Consider the following 16,405-nt stretch of genomic DNA (forward strand, 5'->3'; position numbering starts at 1 on the left):
GCCTCCCATCCCAAAATGCCCCGCGCGTCGCTTTTAACCTCCCCATGACGGGATTCCCAGGCGCTTTCTTTTCCATTTCCCCGCCCCACTGTGTTGATTGACGGGAGCGGCGCTGGAGGGCGCGCGAGGGAAGGGACGGTTAAAAACAGGATAAGGCAAAATAAAGCCAAGAAATCTCTTAATAGAAATACGTTGAAAAAATAAATAAATAAATAGCAGGATTGACTCAAGCGCGCGCGCAGCCAGACATAATCCCAAAGAGAAATGAACCTGTCAATCATTATTGCCTCATAAAAAAAATTCCTTCCAGTAGCACCTTAAAGACCAACTAAGTTAGTTCTTGGTATAGAAGGGAATTTTTTTATTTTGACTGGCAGACCAACACGGCTACCTATCTGTAACTGGAACCATGGAAGGCACCATTATTGCCTCATATTTATTTATTTATTTATTTATTAAACTTATGGGTCGCTTCCCCCCCTCCTCTTTCCCAAAAGTAACTCAAAGCAAACCTAAGAGCAGTAAATAAACGACACGTGCCGTGCCTTCATGGATCACTGCCTTGCCATGGCGAAGGGGCTTGAATAACTCAGAGAAGCTATGAGCCATGCCGTGCAGGGCCACCCAAGATGGACAGGTCATAGGGGAGAGTTTTGACCAAACGTGATCCACCTGGAGCAGGAACCGGCGAGCCACTCCAGTACCCCTGCCAAGAAAACTCCATAGACAAAGACAACAGGCATATGATCACTGCAGATGGCGACAGCAGTCACAAAATTAAAAGACGCCGGCTTCTTGGGAGAAAAGCAATGACAAACCTAGACAGCATCTTAAAAAGCAGACATCACCTTGCCGACAAAGGTCCGTATAGTTAAAGCTCTGGTTTCCTCTGTAGTGATGAATGGAAGTGAGAGCTGGACCATAAAGAAGGCTGATCGCCGAAGAATGGATGCTTTTGAATTCTGGTGCTGGAGGAGACTCTTGAGAGTCCCATGGACTGCAAGAAGATCAGACCTCTCCATTCTGAAGGAAATCAGCCCTGAGTGCTCACTGGAAGGACAGATCCTGAAGCTGAGGCTCCAAGACTTTGGCCACCTCATGAGAAGAGAAGACTCCCTGGAAAAGACCCTGATGCTGGGAAAGATGGAGGGCACAAGGAGAAGGGGACGACGGAGGACGAGATAGCTGGACAGTGTTCTCAAAGCTACCAGCATGAGTTTGACCAAACTGCGGGAGGCAGTGGAAGACAGGAGTGCCTGGTGTGCTCTGGTCCAGGGGGTCACGAAGAGTCAGACATGACTAAACAACAACAACAACCGTACCTTAGAGCCAGCATAATTACAAAGCATGGAGGGGGAAAGGGTTTAAAGTATAGTAACTTGATGAATTCTGGGCCACTTCCTTTAGTGTGTAGGATTAAGCTTTCCTATGTTGCTGTGCCACCCTCATCTTGGCATGCAAATGATAGCAGATATAAGGAAATGTGATTTATGGATCTGAAACAGAGCCATACAGTCATATCCCTGCTTGCTCCCCATTTCCTTCAACCAGGATCCGGCACCAAATCTCTGGGGCAGAGACCTAGATATGTCACTAGACACAGGTACACCTGTAGTTCCTCCCAGGCTCAGAAACAGCAGATCCAGGTGTCTCATATTCTCTTCCCAAAAGAAGCCATTAATCTTGTGGCCCGGATGAAATAATATTAATTATAATTACAGGGTGTCGGGATTCTCTAGAACTCAGACAGATTTAGCCCCTGGGTGTTCCCAGCTTAAGGAATATAACTCATCATCCTAGTTCAACTCTTTTGTTTTCACTTATTTTGACCTAGTTCTGAGCCAAATTTCCCCAGACTGGGAAATCCGGTCACCAAACCATGTCTGGCCAAAGAAATTCACAGCACAATCCAAATACTCATCTCCTGAAAATATCTCATTGAGTTCTGTGGGGCTTACTGTTATGTACCATAATTAGGTCTAGGAATGCAGAATCAGATGATAAATTTTATAGGACCATGGTGGCAAGCTTCTGGATGCCACAAGACTCTTCAGTGATTAAGAAGCAGCTCTGAAAAATAATGCTGTGTGACCATGTAACTTGGGGACTTGATCTCTCCTAAAACCAAGCAGTGTGAAGTGTGACTCCTCATTGCTGGAACTGGTAATTGTTGAAAATGTGTTTGAGAGTGTGAGCTTGGGTCAGTGTTTACAGATGTAGGCTAACTCAGGTATGAATGAGTTTATGGATGTGATATTTGTGTGACTATTGAGAGACTGGAAATGTACTGAATAAACAGAATCCAATTTTATGGATTTTGATGTTTTAATGATGATGATGATTTTATTATTTGTACCACCCCCATTTTTCTGGGTGGGTTGTCAGTTTTAGCCTGTATTTAGTTTGTAATTGTTTTATATACTGTATTTTATTTTATTTCCTTTATAAACTGCTTTGTAATCTTTTCTGATTAGAAGTGGTATATAAACATTTGAAGTAATAGTATTCTCTTGCAAAATTTACTCCGTGCATGCTTAGAGGCATTGCATTTTTCAGTACATTACATATTCCCAAACCAAGTTCTGTCACTGATAAGCTATTCCGAGGCTAAGCTCTGAAGAATGATGATCTAAGAGGAGGCCGGAAAATAAGTAGGGGTGAAGCCATGGATTTTGGTATATCTTGTGGTTTCTTCTCTGAAGAGGTCAAGGAAAGGGAAACCTTTTTTTAATATGCCTAAGAGTCTCTTTTAGTTGCTGCAACATTTTTACTGTCAGCTTAACACCAGCACCCACCCACTAAAAGCAGCAATTATGAACAATTATTCACCCCTGAGAATGTCACGCTCATGCTGTGTCACAGCAGGGAGGGCAGATTTCAGGTGAAGACTAGGGCAACAGAAACTCATACTTTTCAGAGCGTGATCCAAAAACTTTATTTCAGTGGTAGGGCTGAATTGTGGAGCCAACTACCTCCCTGCAAAGAACCCAGGAGCCTCTGTCCATACATTCTCCCTAATAATAATTACAATAATTTTATTGTTTATACCCCGCCCAAATGGCTGGGTTTCTCCAGCCACTCTGCGTGGCTTCCAGCAAAATATATAAAAAAATAAAATGTCAGACATTGAAAATTTCCCTGAACAGGGCTACCTTCAGATGTTTTATAAAATCTGTGTAATTCTTTTATCTCCGACATCTGACAGGAGGGCGTTCCACAGGGAGGGTGTCACTGCCGAGAAGGCCCTCTGCCTGGTTCCCTGTAACTCCTTTCTTCCTTAGCGATCATTTGTAGCCCAATAAGATGAGAGAAAAGCAATGACAAACCTAGACAGCATCTTAAAAAGCAGAGACATAATCTTGCCAACAAAGGTCCGTATAGTTAAAGCTATGGTTTTCCCAGTAGTGATGTATGGAAGTGAGAGCTGGACCATAAAGAAGGCTGATCGCAGAAGAATGGATGCTTTTGAATTATGGTGCTAGAGGAGACTCTTGAGAGTCCCATGGACTGCAAAGAAGATCAAACCTCTCCATTCTGAAGGAAATCAGCCCTGAGTGCTCACTGGAAGGACAGATCCTGAAGCGGAGGCTCCAAGACTTGGGCCACCTCATGAGAAGAGAAGACTCCCTGGAAAAGACCCTGATGTTGGGAAAGATGGAGGGCACAAGGAGAAGGGGATGACGGAGGACAAGATGGTTGGACAGTGTTCTCGAAGCTACGAACATGAGTTTGACCAAGCTGCGGGAGGCCGTGAAAGACAGGAGTGCCTGGCGTGCTCTGGTCCAGGGGGTCACGAAGAGTCGGACACGACTAAACGACTAAACAACAACAAGATTGTCTTCCATGCATATGGTCTTAATGGTGTGTCCGTGACTGTGAAGGCCAATTCTGGATCCACACGTCCTTCCATAGTGGGGACATTGGTTTTGGGGCAGGAGTTGATCACAATGAGGGTTTGCCTAGCATGCCTTCCTCTTAGCGCGTTTCTCCCTTGCGTCCCGAGTTCGAGTGTCTTCAAAGTCCACGACACCTTTGGTAAAGGCTGTTCTCCAAATGGAGCGCTCGGAGGCCAGTGTTTCCCAGTTATCCGTGTTTGTACTGCATTTTTAAAAGAAGTGCCTTGAGAATGTCTTTAAGCCTCTTTTGTTGACCACCAGCATTACGCTTTCCATTTTTAAGTTCGGAATAGAGTAGTTCCTTTGGAAAACCTCAGTGCTACTCCTCTGCTTGCAACCAGCCTGGGGCAGACTCCTTTCTCTAAAATGCTATTAGGAGCTACATAAAATAATTCTGATTCCTAGAAATAATTATTCATTTTTTAAAAAAAAATTAATAATAATATACTGATGCATCATTAAAATACCGTATATCACAGAGGCTTACAACAATATAAAAACACAAACCCAATAATAACATCATAAAAGTAAAAAAGAAATTAAAAACATCAATAAACCATCGTGGAGGATATATACTCTTAATTGCCTGCGCAAGAGATCTTCCCACTGCCTTCCCTTTAAGAGCGAGAGAGAGAGCGCTTCCCCTTTAAGAATAGAGACGCTCCGTCCGCTCAGGAGGATTCAACTCGATGCTCCTCGAGCGGCAATGGTACGTTCTATTTACACACCGCAACACCCCCCGCCCTCCTCGCTCCGCCCCAGTTGGACTCGCCCTCTGGGTGCCGAGCCTTGCTTTGCTGTGCGGCTGCGGACGAGACCACGCGGCCCGGGACGCTTCTATATCCACCCCTCTCCTCCGTTCCGGGTTGGTATCGCCCCCTAGAGGCTTCTCGGATTAGCCCAGCGGCGCCTTTCCCTGAAACCCACCCTGCCCACCCCCGTGGGCCTTTTCGAGATGGTCTCGCCCCTTGGGAGCTTGGCCAGGTTTCCTCGGAAGAGACCATTTTCACCCCTGCCGAGGGGTGGGGAGCAGGAGGAGCAAAAGTGCTGGTGGTTTTGATTATTTTTTTTTGGCTTGCCTTTAACTGCATTTTCAGTGCATTGCTCAGGAAAGCAGAGGGGTGATTTGTACACCCAGGAGTGAAAGCTGAAGGGGTGGCAGGTGCACAGAAGCCCAGAAAAAGGGCTGCCATGCTGTTGAAATAATGCCATTTTGCCTTGGGCTTCCAATCAGGCAAAGGGGTCTATCGCCCTGCAGAGTTAGCCTGTGGAACTCCCTGCCACTTGAGGCACTGATGGCCAACTTGGATGGCCGTAAAGCAGATTGCCACAAATTCATGGAGGAGAAGGCTGGCTGGTTGGCCGCTGTGAGAACAGGATACTGGACTAGGTGGGTTGCTGGCATCGCCGCCTCTTACCACCTGCTGGGTAACTGAGCCTAAAAGGGTAAAGGTAAAGGGACCCCTGACTCTTAGGTCCAGTCGTGACCGACTCTGGGGTTGCGGCGCTCATCTCGCTTTACTGGCCGAGGGAGCCGGCACACAGTTTCCAGGTCATGTGGCCAGCATGACTAAGCCGCTTCTGGCAAACCAGAGCAGCGCACGGAAACACCGTTTACCTTCCCGCCGGAGCGGTACCTATTTATCTACTTGCACTGGTGTGCTTTCAAACTGCTAGGTTGGCAGGAGCAGGGACTGAGCAACGGGAGCTCACCCCGTTGCAGGGATTTGAACCGCTGACCTTCTGATCAGCAAGTCCTAGGCTCTGTGGTTTAACCCACAGCGCCACCCGCGTCCTCAACTGAGCCTACCCAGCCCTTATTATTTCCCATAATGCCCAGAGTGATGCCCGGGGCATCGTGGGCAACTGGAACCGTAGCTAGGCCGTAGCTAGCATAACCGTTGCATGACGCTGCTTGGAGTGGCACACAAAGGAAAGCTTATGGGGCTGGGGACCATCAGCAGTTGTGGCTGCAGAAGCTGCCCATGGGTGCTAGGTGCCGGCGATGGCTTAGGTACACTGCAAGGCAGCCTTTGCCAACCAGGTGCCCTCGTGGCTGATGGGAGCTCTACTCCGAAACCTCTGGAAGGCAACAGGTTGGCCAAAGGTTTCCATGGGGGACTGCCCTCCCAACCAATGTGTGCATCATTCTTACCAGTTGCTGGCGACAAGGATACTCAAATCCTCCCATAATGGGAAAACTGCTTTCTTCATTTTGTTAGAGCGTGATACTGATTAGGTTGCAGGTTCAATCCCTGCTATTGCAGGGGGTTTGGCTAGATCAGGGGTCTGCAACCCGCGGCTCCGGAGCCGCATGTGGCTCTTTTACACCTTTGCCGCGGCTGCGGGGCGGATACTAGCGAGGGGAGGAGGCGCATTGTGCGCCCCGACACTCCCCACTGTGGCGGGCGCTGTACTGGCTGTGACGTTGCATGGGGGCGGTGCTTGCGTTAGTCACGCACCGTCCCGACGTCACCTGCCCGCCCACCCGATACATTGTAAGGGGCATGTACGCTGGTCACTGTTTTGAAGGGGAGTGAAGAACACACACACACACAAAAAGGTAACTTGTTAATTTAACGTTTATTTCTATGAGGAGGAGTAATTCTGAGGGGTCAAACAAAGAAATAATTTTTAAAAAGTGACAAAAACGTTATTTTTATAATGACGAGTTTTGCGGCTCCCAGTTTTTTTTTCTTCGGAAACGGGTCCAAGTGGCTCTTTTTGTCTTAAAGGTTGCAGACCCCTGGGCTAGATCATTTTTTAATTTTTTTCTTCTTCTTGGTTTTCACATAATACTTTAAAATATGTACCAAAGCCAACACCATTTCCTCCCCATCCCCCCATACATTTACGTTTCTATTTCCTCAGTCCATCATATTATTCTTTTCTCCTTCCTTCCACTTCCCTCCGCCCCCACTCAATTTCCTCCACACTATACAATTTACAATAATCTTTGCATTCTGCAACCTTCTCAAATCATCTATATGTTCTTATTATCTTTCCTTACTAATTTTTCTTCCATCTAGTACTTCGCATTTTAATCTAGGCATATTAGCATATCTTTTTTTGAGCAATATTTTTTCATATATTAAATGCATCTTTGGGTTATTTGTGGGGCTTCCTGGTGTTTTTACATGAGTAGAATGTGTGCTTTTATTTAAAATGCATCTCTGGGTTATTTGTGGGGCATAGGAATTTGTTCTCTTTTTTCCCCAAAATATAATCCGGCCCATCACAAGGTCTGAGGTATGGTGGACCGGCCCCCTGCTGAAAAAGTTTGCTGACCCCCTGGACTAGATGATCCTGAATATCTGAAGGAGCGTCTCCTCCCCCATCGTTCTGCCCGGACACTGAGGTCCAGCACCGAGGGCCTTCAGGCGGTTCCCTCCCTGCAAGAAACCAAGTTACAGGGAACCAGGCAGAGGGCCTTCTCGGTAGTGGCACCCTCCCTGTGGAACGCCCTCCCACCAGATGTCAAAAAGAACAATAACTACCAGACTTTTAGAAGACATCTGAAGGCGGCTCTGTTTAGGGAGGCTTTTAATGTTTGATGTAGTACAGTGGTGCCTCGCAAGACGAAATTAATCCGTTCCGCGAGTCTCTTCGTCTAGCGGTTTTTTCATCTTGCGAAGCAACCCTATTAGCGGCTTAGCGGCAAAAAGGCTATTAGCGGCTTAGCGGCTTAGAAAAGGGGGAGAGGGGAAAAAATCGCAAGACTCGCAAGACTTTTTCGTTTTGCGAAGCAAGCCCATAGGGAAATTCGTCTTGCGAAGCGCATCGAAAAACGGAAAACCCTTTCGTCTAGCGGGTTTTTTGTCTTGCGAGGCATTCGTCTTGCGGGACACCACTGTACAGTATTTTAATATATTTTTTGGAAGCCGCCCAGAGTGGCTGGGGAAGCCCAGCCAGATGGGCGGGGTATAAATAATAAATTATTATTATTATTATTATTATTATTATTATTATTATTATTATCCTCAGGGTCCCTACCAACTCTACAGTTCTGTGATTCCTGGCTACTCTTCCCTCACAGGACTGTTGTAAGGAAAACGCAAGATGCCATTGTATGGTCGCACACTTAAAAAGGACAGGAGCGAGTCCTGGGATTATAAGTGGTGGTGCAGTGCTTAGGGGAATGGTCCAGGGCTGGGAAGGGCCAGGTTTAAATTCCTGCTCAGCTATGAAGCTTACGGGGCACCCTTAGGCCTCCTGTCGCTCTTAGCCTAACCTGCCTCACAGGGTGGAAAGAGATGGGGGGGCATTGAGAATCAAGCGTACCTTAAGCTCATTGGAATAATAATAATAATATTTTATTTATATCCCGCCCTCCCCAACCGAAGCCAGGCTCAGAGCGGCTAACAACAATAAAAGCAACACAGTTTACATAAAATCACAATCAATTAATTGAAAGGTAGCCGTGTTGGTCTGCCATAGTCAAAATAAAAAAAATCCTTCCAGTAGCACCTTAAAGACCAACTAAGTTAGTTCTTGGTATGAGTTTTCGTGTGCATGCACACTTCTTCAGATACACTTCAGATACTTCAGATACACTGTGTATCTGAAGAAGTGTGCATGCACACGAAAGCTCATACCAAGAACTAACTTAGTTGGTCTTTAAGGTGCTACTGGAAGGAATTTTTTAAAATTAATTGAAACACATTCTAAAATCAACTCATTCTAAAATAGAAGAGTGGGGCTTCAAATTGTAATAAAGAGGAAAAGAAATAGCACCTGAAGTTGGTCTCCATCACTGTCCTATCTTACTCATCTTCATTTGTTTCCCTCCAGGATACATAATTAACTCCTAATTTTGCCTGCTGGAGTCATTTTTGCTGTGCAGTCAACATGGTGAGTAGCCGTCAGAGGTTGGCGAGTCTTGTTCTTTCTGTGATCCCTCCCGGGCATTTTCTATAGTCTTGTCGTTACTTTATTTATTATTTCCTGTGCTTATTTATTTAACAGAGTTTGGAGGTTGCTTCAGTGTAAATAAGAGTTTCTGTTCACAAAGAGCAGAAATTTGTCAAGAAAATTCCAAAGTTAAAAGCAAGGTGTTTTTTTTCTTTAAAAAAACAAAAACAAAATATAAACAAAACCAAGAGATCCAAAATAGAACTGAAAACTACATGTCAACTGAGCAGAAGAAAATTTTTTAGCAGGCTCCAAAAAGAGCATAGGGGAGGCGCCTACTTAAATGTCAATGGCCAGGGAGTTGCTGAATGTAGGAACTGCCTCGCTAAAAGATGGGTTCCTGTTTTCTCAACAGCACGGCAGGCTGAAGGTTAAAACGACAGAGGAGCAGGCGGAAGCCAAGCGCATTGAGCGGGAGAAGAAGCTGCGCCAGTACGTGACGGCCACAAAAGCCATCTTTGAGAAGGTAAAAGGGTTGGGCAGAGTCGTAGGGGCAGAGAAGGCGAGGCAGATCCAAAGACCTTCTTCTCTCCATTCTCCGTCCTTCTCAAACAAAAGCAGCCTTCACCCTGTCATGGATCTTAATTTTTTATTTTTTTTATTAATCCATTTCCACAAAGCAAATTATCAAACCATATAATCACATACAGTGGTGCCTCGCAAGACGAAAAGAATCCGTTCTGTGGTTCTCTTCGTCTAGCGGTTTTTTCGTCTTGCGAAGCAAGCCCATTGACGGATTAGCGGATTAGCGCTATTAGCGGCTTTTAGCGGCTTATCTGCTGATCGGATCAGCTGATAAGCGACTTAGCGGCTTAGAAAAAGGGGGGAAGGGGAAAAAAACAGCAGGAACTCGCAAGACATTGTTGTCTTGCGAAGCAAGCCCATAGGAAATTCGTTTTGAGAAGCACCTCCAAAACGGAAAACTCTTTCGTCTAGCGAGTTTTCCGTCTTGCGAGGCATTCGTCTTGCGGGGCACCACTGTACATTGTTTTTCTCCCCTCCCCCCCCCCCCCGGACTTCCCTCAGCTCCTCTCTCTGATTTCTCTTCAGATATTTTCTCTGCATGTTATAAAATTGTACGTATCCTTACATATCTATCCATCATGTTCTCAACCAATAAATTTGTGTCTGTTTATTCAGAACCTGCCAAGGAGTCCAGTTCATTTTGTTGTCTTTTTAGATACCGCATTTTTCGCTCCATAAGATGCACTTTTTTCCTCTTAAAAACTAAGGGGAAATTATGGATCTTATGGATCGAATGTGTGGCCCCTGGGGCTGGGGGGGGCCCCGGGCTTCTCCCGCCAGCCCCGCAAGCTCGGGGAGCGGAGGGAAGGCTGCGCGCAACCTTGCCGCCGCTCCCCAACCTGTTCTGGGGTCGGGGGAAGCTTGGGCTTCCCTTGCCCCAGCCCCGCGGCTAAAAAGGAAGCCAAGACAGCAAGCGGGATCCATCCCGCTCGCTGTCTTGGCTTCTTTGCTCTTTGGGGCTGGATGGGGGAAATAAGATTTTTTTTCTTGATTTTTCCCCCTCCCCCCAAAAAAACCCCTAGGTGTGCCTTATGGTCCGGTTCGCCTTATGGAGCGAAAAATACGGTAGTTTGCAAAAAGTTCCCATCCCTCCTTAAAGTCGCAGTTGTCCTTGTCTCGCAATTTGTAAGTCAGTTTGGCCAGTTCTGCATAATTCATCCATTTCTCTCTTTCTTTTTTTTTGACATAATTTTTATTAGTTTACAACAAAAACAAAAACACATACTAATTTCACATCCAATTTTTCACAAATTATTTCTTTTCTGGACCTCCTTCAGCTTTTCCGTAAATCATCCATAGTCATTATTTAAGTTACGCATTCCTTAGGTTTATATTGTCATTATTTATATCTTTCTTTTCTATTCCCTTTAAACAATACTTCCCAATTTTTCACAGTGCTTCTTTAAATCCCTCTAGCGTTATCTGTCCCTCACTTATACTTTCCAGATATTCCACAAATTTCCCCCAGTCCTCGATGAACTTTTGGTCCATTTCTCTTGCCACTGCTCTTTCGTCGGGGTTTCTTCATTCTTCCATCCTTGCGCTATCAAGACTCTTCCCCCTCACCCTGTCATAGATCAATTCCACAGAGGCAGCCCCGCAGGGTGGCAGCACCAAACAGGAGAGCAACCAAGATGTTCGGGGTCTGGAAAGCAAGCCTGATGAGGAACGGTTGAGGGAGCTGGGTATGTTTAGCCTGGAAAAGAGGAGACTGAGAGGAGATATGGTCGCCATCTCAGGGGTTTTATCACCTGGAGGCTGGAGCAAGCTTGTCTTCTCCTGCTCTGGAGGGTAAGACCTGAAGCAATGGATTAAAATGATGAGAAAGGAAATTCTGTCTAAACATCAGAAAAACTTTCTGAGGGTAAGAGCTGTTGAACAGTGGAAGGTGGTGGACCTTCAGGTGGAGGATTTTAAGCAGAGGTTTGATGGCCATCGGCCATGGTTGCTTTAGCTGGGATTCCTGTATTGCAGGGGGCTGTAAACAAAGTCAATTCACCCTTCTGGAATACAGGTGACACCTTGGTTCTCGAACTTAATCCGTTCAGGGAGTCCGTCCGACTCCCAAAACCATTCGAAAACCAAGGCGTGGCTTCCGATCGGCTGCAGGAGTAATATAAAAGTAAGATAAAAGAAGCTAATCTCAATAAAATACAGTGGTACCTCGGGTTAAGTACTTACAGTGGTACCTCAGGTTACATACGCTTCAGGTTACATACGCTTCAGGTTACAGACTCCGCTAACCCAGAAATAGTGCTTCAGGTTAAGAACTTTGCTTCAGGATGAGAACAGAAATCGTGCTCCGGCAGCAGGAGGCCCCATTAGCTAAAGTGGTGCTTCAGGTTAAGAACAGTTTCAGGTTAAGTATGGACCTCCGGAACGAATTAAGTACTTAATCCGAGGTACCACTGTAATTTGTTCCGGAGGTCCGTTCTTAACCTGAAACTGTTCTTAACCTGAAGCAGCACTTTAGCTAATGGGGCCTCCTGCTGCTGCCACGCCGCCGGAGCACAATTTCTGTTCTCATCATGAAGCAAAGTTTTTAACCCGAGGTAACATTTCTGGGTTAGCGGAGGCTGTAACCTGAAGTGTATGTAACCCGAGGTACCACTGTAAATAAAACAGGGAGAGAAATAGAAAGGAAACGCCACAGGAAAAAACCCCGAATCGAAGGGTGATATTCTTAAATCGCCTGCATAGGCCAGGCAGAATAGAAAAGTTTTCAGCCAGTGTAGGAATAACAGAGATGACAGGAAGTTGGATGCAGGTGAGCTGTGCAGAAGTACAGTGGTACCCCGCAAGACGAACGCCGCGTGAGACGAAAAACTCGCAAAACGAAAGGTTTTTTCGTTTTCGAGTTGCCTCGCAAGACGAATTTCCCTATGGGCTTGCTTCGCAAAACGAAGCTTGCCTCGGGGACAGCGGGTCTTCTCTTTTGAAGCAAGGGGCTGCGGGGAGATCGCTTCTCCCGGTGCTCGGAAGCGGGGGGGGGGGCGGGAACACCTTCTGAAGGCGGGCGGGGGGCGAAAGTCTTTGTCCCCCCTGCCTGCCTTCCCAGGGGCTTTTAAATCGCCCCGGACAGTGGAGAAGTCCTCCGCTGTCCCGGGGTTTTTTAAAATGCTGGGGGTGGGAAGAAAAGCCCTTGTCCCCCCCCCCCCAGCCTTCAGAAGAGGTCCAGGGACAGACTGTCCCCGGACCTGGTCTGAAGGCAGTTTCCCTAGGAACGCATTAATTGATTTTCAATGCATTCCTATGGGAAACCGTGCATCGCAAGACGAAAAACTCGCAAGACGAAGAGACTTGCAGAACGAATTAATTTCGTCTTGCGAGGCACCACTGTACGCTGGCAATCATGCTCCAAGCAAGCTGCCGACTAGCTCTGCTGAGGCTCCTTTTATTGGCTGAAGTCAACAATTGGAAACAGTAGTGAAACCAACGTATTTCCATCTAAGCAGTCAAGCTTGCAAAAATCTATCATTTGCCCGATAACAAATGTTGGAAATGTAAAGAAACGGAAGGTACATTCTTTCACCTTTGGTGGACGTGCCCAAAGATTAAGGCTTTCTGGGAAATTATATATAATGAACTGAAAAATGTATTTAAATATACCTTCCTGAAGAAACCAGAGGCCTTTCTCCTGGGCATTGTCGGCCAATTGGTGTTAAAGAAGGACAGAACTTTTTTTATGTATGCCACAACAGCAGCAAGAATACTCATCGCAAAGTATTGGAAGACACAAGATTTACCCACTCTGGAAGAATGGCAGATGAAGGTGATCGACTACATGGAATTGGCAGAAATGACTGGCAGAATCTGAGACCAGGGAGAAGAGTTGGTGAAAGAAGACTGGAAGAAATTTAAAGACTATTTACAGAAATATTGTAAAATTAATGAATGCTAGAAGGATGTTGGATAGAAACTAAGGGGTTTCCAGCTGTAATGCTTTAGGAGATACAAAAAAAAAAAAAAGGTTTACAAATGGGTAAAAGCTTAATGGTAAGGATTTGCTGAACTCACAAATTGAAGTGGAATACAAAGAAGGGAGGTATGAGGAGGTCTGGGGAAATAAGCGTAAGGAAGATATGTTATGGAAAATTTTTTGTTTTTTAATTGTTTTTATGGTGTATTTTGTACTTTGTTTCTTTTTATTTTTCATTTTCATTGTTATATTTTAAAAACTTTAATAAATATCTTTTTGGGGGGGGGGGAAACAAATTGTGGAAGGACCAAAGGTCAGGGGGAAAACCCTGTTTTCTACCCAAGAAGGCAAAAGGTCAGGGAAAACAGGGGCGACGCTCCTTGACATACTGTTGCAGGTCTGATGCGAGGTTTGCCTTCGCAAAGCGGGGTATTGCCTCCACAAGCCGGCGGTTAAAAGTTGGCGTAGAAGGCCCCTTCTGAATTTGGACGAATGACACTAAATAAAGATTCCTTTTCCCATTGTTGGACTTCAGCTTTGACAAGCACACGTCTGTTCTCTCTCTTCTCCTTCAGAGGAAATTGGGGCAGCTGGACAAGGAAGCCTTGGAGTTGACCAGCCAGATCCTGGGCGCCAACCCAGACTTTGCCACCCTCTGGAACTTCCGCCGGGAGATCTTTCTTCACCTGCAAGAGGAGTGAGTGGAGTCGGAGTAGCAGGGGGAGAGAGAGAGAGAGAGGGGGGGGAGGGGGTGAAATAGGGCGAGAGGAGCTTTGTAAGCAAGGTGTGATTACACACTCCTCATTAATCCAGAATGCGACAGCTAGACTGGTGACTGAGAGCGGCCGCCGAGACCACATAACACCAGTCCTGAAAGACCTACATTGGCTCCCAGGATGTTTCCAAGCACAATTCAAAGTTTTGGTGCTGACCTTTAAAACCCTAAATGGCCTCAAAGGCCCAGTATACCTGAAGGAGCATCTCCACCCCCATCGTTCAGCCCGGACACTGAGGTCCAGCTCCGAGGGCCTTCTGGCGGTTCCCTCCCTGTGAGAAGTGAGGTTACAGGGAACCAGGCTGAGGGCCTTCTCGGTGGTGGCACCCGCCCTGTGGAACGCCCTCCCATCAAATGTCAAGGAGATAAACAACTATCTGACTTTTAGAAGACATCTGAAGGCAGCCCTGTTTAGGGACGTCTTTAAGGTTTGATGTTTTATGGTGTTTTTATTACAGTGGTACCTCTGGATGCGAACGGGATCCGTTCCGGAGCCCCGTTCGCGTCCTGAAGCGAACGCAACCTGCGTCTGCGCGTGCACAGCTCGCGATTCTCTTCTGCGCATGCGCGTGACGTCATTTTGAGCGTCTGCGCATGCGCGAGCGGCGAAACCTGGAAGTAATGCATGCCATTACTTCTGTGTCGCTGCGGAGCGCAACTTGAAAACGCTCAACCTGAAGCAACTTCAACCCAGGGTTATGACTGTATTCTGTTGGGAGCCACCCAGAGTGTCTGGGGAAATCCAGCCAGATGGGCGGGGTATAGATAAATTATTATTATTATTATTATTATTATTATTATTATTATTATTATCTCCTCTGTGCCAGGACCCCAGAGGAGATGCAAGCCCTCTGTAAGGCAGAGCTGTCCTTCCTGGAGTCTTGCCTGCGTGTCAACCCCAAATCTTATGGGACGTGGCGCCACCGCTGCTGGGTGATGGAGCACATTCCGGAGCCGGATTGGGCCCGTGAGCTGGAGCTGTGCAGCAAGTTCCTGGAGAGCGACGAACGCAACTGTAGGCCTTTTCTTTACTCCTCATCTCATTCCGTTCCTAACGCCATATATCTGCCATGGGTGCTTTAGTTGAGATTCCTGCATTCCCAACTCTTACCATCCCATGATGACTCATTCCTGTCCCTGATTTTCCACATCCTGTAAAAGAAAACGATTGTAAAATTGCCTCTGAGTAACTCTTACTACTTTTTGTCCCCCAAACGAAGCCATTATTCACCCTCAGCGCCCTTTCTTATCCAATGGCTTCCATCATAACTAGGTTTAAGGTGCGATTTAGCTCGTAGCTTTTTTTTTTATATAATATTTTTTATTAGTTTTTACAAATAATTTCCAAAAATCATATAACATACTTTCTTACCTTATACAATATTTTGGACTTCCATCAACCGCATCTGAAGAGATTTCCATCTTTATCACTTAATCCACATTTCTTAATTTCTATATTACTTAACTAATAGCTCTTCCTGCTTGGCAGGGGGTTGGACTCGATGGCCCTTGTGGTCTCTTCCAACTCTATGATTCTATGATTCTATTCTATGATTCTTCATAATCTTCTCTGCAATATTTCGCATAATCCTCCTTACAAAATGTCTTGCAGTCCTACTAGCATAATCTGTTTGTTACAATTGCTTTTCAAATAATTCAAATATTTACTCCAGTCCTCTGAGAATCTCTGGTCCCGCAGGTTTCGGATCCTTCCTGTCATTTTATCTTAATTCTGCATAGTCCATTAATTTCTTTTGCCATTCTTCTTTCGTCGGTAATTCTTCTTATTTCCACATCTAGCTCCTAGCTTTCACAACTCAGTTTCTCCCCCCCCCCCTTTTTTTTGGTTCTCCTTTAATTATTTTTATTTTATTTTATATTGACAAAGTAATAACCATAAATAAGTAAGAATAAAAACGTGCACCCCGCCACCGAGACAGTTCCATTGTAACTATCCAACCTCCCAGAATTCCAGTGCCTCTTGCGATGGTTTGACCCCTTTCCATTTTAACCGTTCAAATTCTACAAACACCCTCCATACCTCCTCAAAATCATTTCTCCTGCATATTCCCCGTCTTACCTTAATGGCACATGTTAATTTATCATTCATAGCTACCGTATTTTTCGCCCTATAGGACGCACCTTTTCCCCTCCAAAAATGAAGGGGAAATGTGTGTGTGTCCTATGGGGCGAATGCAGGCTTTTGCTGAAGCCTGGAGAGTGAGAGGGGTCGGTGCGCACCGACCCCTCTCACTCTCCACGCTTCAGGAAGCTATCCGCAAGCCTTGCGCGCCCGGCGGGAGGTCCCGCCAGGCGCGCGAGGCTTGGGGCAGCAGCCTGCAGCCCGAAGCATGGGGCGCCCTCTGGAGGATGCCCCGT

At 46.1% G+C, this 16,405-nt stretch overlaps 1 protein-coding gene and 1 long non-coding RNA gene across 6 annotated transcripts in view; one reads left to right on the plus strand and one right to left on the minus strand.

The window, feature by feature from the left end:
• The first annotated feature begins 4,626 nt into the window (after positions 1 to 4,626).
• Positions 4,627 to 16,405, plus strand: part of RABGGTA (Rab geranylgeranyltransferase subunit alpha) — a 36,839-nt gene continuing 25,060 nt past the window's right edge. The window contains exons 1-5 of one of the 5 annotated variants that reach the window (XM_082197694.1): positions 4,627 to 4,761; positions 8,688 to 8,747; positions 9,163 to 9,273; positions 13,827 to 13,948; positions 14,854 to 15,041. In XM_082197694.1, coding sequence (XP_082053820.1) covers positions 8,745 to 8,747; positions 9,163 to 9,273; positions 13,827 to 13,948; positions 14,854 to 15,041 — 424 coding nt within the window. In that variant the 5' untranslated portion in view covers positions 4,627 to 4,761; positions 8,688 to 8,744. Of the gene's footprint in view, positions 4,762 to 4,827; positions 4,947 to 5,324; positions 5,349 to 8,687; positions 8,748 to 9,075; positions 9,274 to 13,826; positions 13,949 to 14,853; positions 15,042 to 16,405 lie in introns of those variants that run through there. The other 4 variants (XM_082197696.1, XM_082197695.1, XM_082197697.1 and 1 more) reach the window with 4 other exon arrangements.
• On the minus strand, positions 6,461 to 9,644 carry LOC309518158. The gene is made up of 2 exons (XR_014213373.1): positions 9,452 to 9,644; positions 6,461 to 7,389 (listed from the first exon to the last, which is right to left on the minus strand). It is a non-coding gene; the product is annotated as an uncharacterized lncRNA (long non-coding RNA).

This window comes from Podarcis vaucheri (genome assembly GCF_965113315.1).
Source record: "Podarcis vaucheri genome assembly, chromosome: 13".
In the NCBI taxonomy this organism is placed as follows: domain Eukaryota; kingdom Metazoa; phylum Chordata; class Lepidosauria; order Squamata; family Lacertidae; genus Podarcis; species Podarcis vaucheri.